General features: G+C 41.1%; 1 protein-coding gene across 1 annotated transcript; it reads left to right on the forward strand.

Annotated features, from left to right (window-relative positions):
* The first annotated feature begins 267 nt into the window (after positions 1 to 267).
* LOC106588215 (sperm acrosome membrane-associated protein 4) lies at positions 268 to 3,688 on the forward strand. The gene is made up of 3 exons (XM_014176988.2): positions 268 to 526; positions 1,487 to 1,597; positions 2,917 to 3,688. The coding sequence occupies exons 1-3, from the start codon at positions 475 to 477 to the stop codon at positions 3,156 to 3,158; spliced, it is 405 nt and encodes a 134-aa protein (XP_014032463.1). The 5' UTR covers positions 268 to 474; the 3' UTR covers positions 3,159 to 3,688.
* Positions 3,689 to 4,274: the final 586 nt, after the last annotated feature.

The raw sequence follows: 4,274 nt of genomic DNA on the forward strand, positions 1-4,274 counted from the left end.
TGAGTTGCACAGTGTATATTCTGTGGTATACTTTCACCTCATCACCTGAGTGTGACTATCACCTGATATGAAAGGAAATTCTAAAGGTGATATTCAGTCAGTTGGCACCAGTTGCTGTGCGATGACATACCTGGGCTTTGTTTAAATATTTGAATAACAGAGGAATTCAGGGACACCTAGATACTGTAAATCAGAAACCTCTCTCTTTTCCCTCCTTCCGCCCATCCCACCACCTGCTCCCTCATCAACCACTTACATTAGTATACCTCTCATTCCAAACATTCACACCTTTCAGAGGATGACCGAAGACCGGTTGAACTCCATTTTTCCCCCTCCTCCTTTCGCCCCCAACCCAATTCTGACAGTATAAAATCCCATGTCTATGACCCAGGCTTTACCAGTTGATTTAGCTAAATAAGACGTTTGAAAAGGATTCTTTTTGCGATCAAATCTCAACTCATCACTTCTGTCAAGATGAACAAAATCATTTTTGGAGTCCTTGCAGTTGTTGCATCTTTTATGCTAGGTGAGTCTAATCAATCATCAATGCCACTCGCTCACAAACAAAACTGAGGATGCAATTTGCTTGGACAATATTGTATTTAAATTGTTATCATGACAGGGTGAATTTAGCTACAGGTATGTTCCTGCAACAGTTCTCATCCATAGGTTTTATGATACGTGTCCGTTCTATTCAGTGTAAAGCATAGTTTACTTTATTAGAGGCACTTTGTGTTTATTTTTGGCATCGGGTTGTCGTTTCATTTGTAAAGTTTTTGAGTTTGTAGTCTAGTTATGTAGCAATGTCCAGCATCTCCTGGCTAGTGATTTTTTAAAGCATGTAGCAATGCTAATAGAAACTGTAAGCATTAGCAGCTAGCGGTGCATTCAACAGCAGGGAAGTGGGTGTAGACGGTAGACAGCACTTTCCCTATGCTTTTGAATACACTGCTAAGTGATTGTTAATTAACTAATTGGTCATAGAAATCGCTACAGAAACTTTATAGAGACCTACTCTGTAGGAGTTAACATTTGGCCAAGGGTCTTCCTTCACAATCCTACAGAGAATGATGTAGTAGACAGCAGTGATGATCGTGAATTACAATTCTGTATGATTCATGTAATGTCTATGATGTAATGACATGCCATTTCAGTGAATCTGAATGATTATGTATGATAAAGGCCACATACCTGTACTGCTGTGGTAGTGTATAGCACACCAAACAAGGGTGGGGTCCAAAGGGCTCAGAAGTCTATGACCACACATCAAATCATCTGAGGTGTTCAGTCATGAAACTCAACCTTACACATAGATGCCCACCTGTTTATTCTGTACTGGCAGATGTATTTACAACCTCCTATGTGTCTAACAGAAACAAACAATTAACATTTCATCATTGTCATGTTTACTCTCTCACTCAGTGTGTTGTGTGTGTGAAGCCATGTGATCTGATTGTCTAACCCCACCCAACGCTGTGTGTTTCAGCGGAGTCGCTGACATGTAACAAATGTGATGTGGGCCTGGTGGGCGTTTGCCTAAATGCTGCTGATCAGGTCTGCACAACCAACACAAGTCGCTGCTTCACTGGAAGAGCTAGTAAGTACTCAACTCCTCCTCAAACCCCAACCCACCCCCATCCCCTCTCATTCAGCTCACCTGAATGACATGCTTGGTAGAAACTCCCCATCCCCCTACACCAGGGATGGGCAACTGGGTGCCACAAAAAATCTGAACTCATAATGAGGGGCCACATTGGCTCACAGGTCTCCATTCCCACACAAGCAGTCAATTGATTTGTGCAGTTCAACAACTTAACTCTCTCAACTAAATGCATTATATCAGTAGCCAGAGCTACTAAGGGAGATTTGGTTGCACCCCCATCACATTATTTATTTAAAAAAAATACATTTTAGCACCCAGACAAAAGAAAGTATCAATTTAGTGGCGGTACATTCTTCTGGGTGCATTGCAGTTTGTGAATGATTTGTTATTTTTGAGCGATTGTTTTTACTGACTCGAGAGTCATGATTCGTTTTTTCTGAGTGACTCGTTCATTTTAGTCGTTTGGGGGGCTGAAGTTATATTGTGCTTATCATCCTCACAGCAGTCAAGCAATGCATTCCGCCAAGAGTCGTTCACAATCTAGTCCGGTTACGGCCACAAATAGACCTTGTTTGAAGTGTATCACGAAATAATCTTATTTGTATGCCTAGCGATCAACAAATGCAATTTTTTTAAACACTTTTACAGGTCTCAGTAACAAATGAAAGCTCCAATAAGCCCACTATGGATGTGTGAACGAGAGGCTTATAGAATCATGCCTCTTTTTAGATTTTTCCATTCATTTTTGCCGGTGGGGTTCCTGCGTGCCCCCTATGGTGAACGAGATGTGAACAACAGACCTGTAGAATCATGAATCCTACGTGCTACTAACTCAAATTAACTAAATGAGTCAAAGATCAGAGTCAGTAAAAATAACTGAAAATCCCATTACTAGATCTTAACTAGAGCTAACTAGATCTTAACTAGAGCTAACTAGATAGTGGCTACAAGTAAACTGATATTTACGGTTCGGAGCTGCAGAGCAAGAATGTCACGTTGCCAGCCACAACGAAAGGTAAGGCAAGGCCATAATGTAAATTGAAAGCTTATGCACATATTATGTCAATTGAAATTTCTTCCTCTCCTTAAACTTCCATCATTGGGAATAGCCCCTAATTTACCAATTTAAAAATTGTTAGTTGACATGGTTAATTGAGTGACTGACAACAGTAAGTTGAGACCCCAACTGGAAATTGATCTGCGAGCCTACAAAAGGGGTGCCAATTTCGCCAGTTGCCCATCCCTGCCCGACACACACACACAGAATCAGGTTCATTATCATTCTAACCCTCATATCTTCTCTCTCTCCCTAGCCTTCCCCTCCCTCACTACTTTCCTAGGCTTCAACACCCAAGGCTGTCTGGAGAGTGCTATGTGCAACAACACCACCAACGCCACCCTCCTGGGTGCCACCTACACCACTGTCAGGACCTGCTGCGACACCAACAAGTGTAACCCAGTCACAATCAGCGGCGCAACCTCTGCCAAGCTCTCTGTCACCGCAGCCTTCGGCGCCGCCCTGGTGGCCTCCGTGTGGGGCAGCATGCTGTACTAGAACAACTAGAAGACACATTCTGATTCAGATTCCCAAGAACCAGAAGGCCGCCCCTACATCGAAATAAAGACCAATCCTAGTCTGTTTATACATGATGAAATTACTGTTGTTTTCTTAAACCGGTTTGACAACAGTTTGTTTCATTCACACTGCATGTTTAAACCAGATTGACTTGTTTTTCTCATGTTTTGATGCTATGCTGTCACATCATCCCCTCTCAAGTTCTTTTCCTCCTATCAGAATAATGCACTGAGTACCCATAATCAAGGGCTTTTTAGTTATCAGCTCAAAGTTTGCAAAGAGAAGCACGTCTGAGAATGCATTAAAGACACTCACTTTGTTTTCACACAGTTTCTGTTCCTGAATGTTAAGATACTTATTGTTGTGGAAGTCGATCAGTGTATTGTTGAAGCTGTAACATTGAATTCTTAAACCTTACATAGGCGTTTATTTGATTTATCCTTAAGTTACTACAATCATGTGTGGTGCATGCATTATGGAATTAAAATAAAGAAAATCCTAGAAAGGTATCTTTCGTTTTTTGCTGTTTTGAATTATCAAAAGTTTTGTAATATTATTCTTTTTTTTAATCACTCACATTGGTGCAATTTTCACGTGTACATTTTCCCAACTCTGAGCATAAAAATCTAAACAGATCATCGAAATGAATCATGTTTCAAAACTCTAAGTACATTTACAATTGACTGAGTACAACAAACAAACACACAAAGTCAGTTGTTCACTCCACCAGATCATTTTCAATTTGCAAGTGGGTCTAAAAGGACGGCAGGTAGTGGGCGGCAGGTAGCCTAACGGAAAGGTTGCTGGTTCGAATCCCAGAGCCGACTAGGTGTAAAATCCATCGATGTGCCCTTGAGCAATTCACTTAACCCTTATTGCTTCTGTAAGTGGCTCTGGATAAGAGTATTGTATTTATTAGGGATCTCCACTAGTTGCTGCCAAGGCAGCAGCTACTCTTCCTGGGGTCCAAACAAATTAAGGCAGTTACACAAAAACAAACAGTACATCATATAACATTACACCACCACATATCTACATTACAAAATGTATAGCACAACAATATTACAGTGTATGTGCTAGCGTATGCGTGTTTCT

This window comes from Salmo salar, chromosome ssa27 (assembly GCF_905237065.1).
Source record: "Salmo salar chromosome ssa27, Ssal_v3.1, whole genome shotgun sequence".
Classification (NCBI taxonomy): Eukaryota; Metazoa; Chordata; class Actinopteri; order Salmoniformes; family Salmonidae; genus Salmo; species Salmo salar.

Bases quoted from the DNA above. Each gene is read 5' to 3' on its own strand.
- LOC106588215 (XM_014176988.2), top strand. From the start codon at position 475: ATGAACAAAATCATTTTTGGAGTCCTTGCAGTTGTTGCATCTTTTATG. The intron at 527-1,486 runs GTGAGTCTAATC...TGTGTGTTTCAG, and splicing joins TGTTGCATCTTTTATGCTAG to CGGAGTCGCTGACATGTAAC. The intron at 1,598-2,916 runs GTAAGTACTCAA...CTCTCTCCCTAG, and splicing joins CTGCTTCACTGGAAGAGCTA to CCTTCCCCTCCCTCACTACT.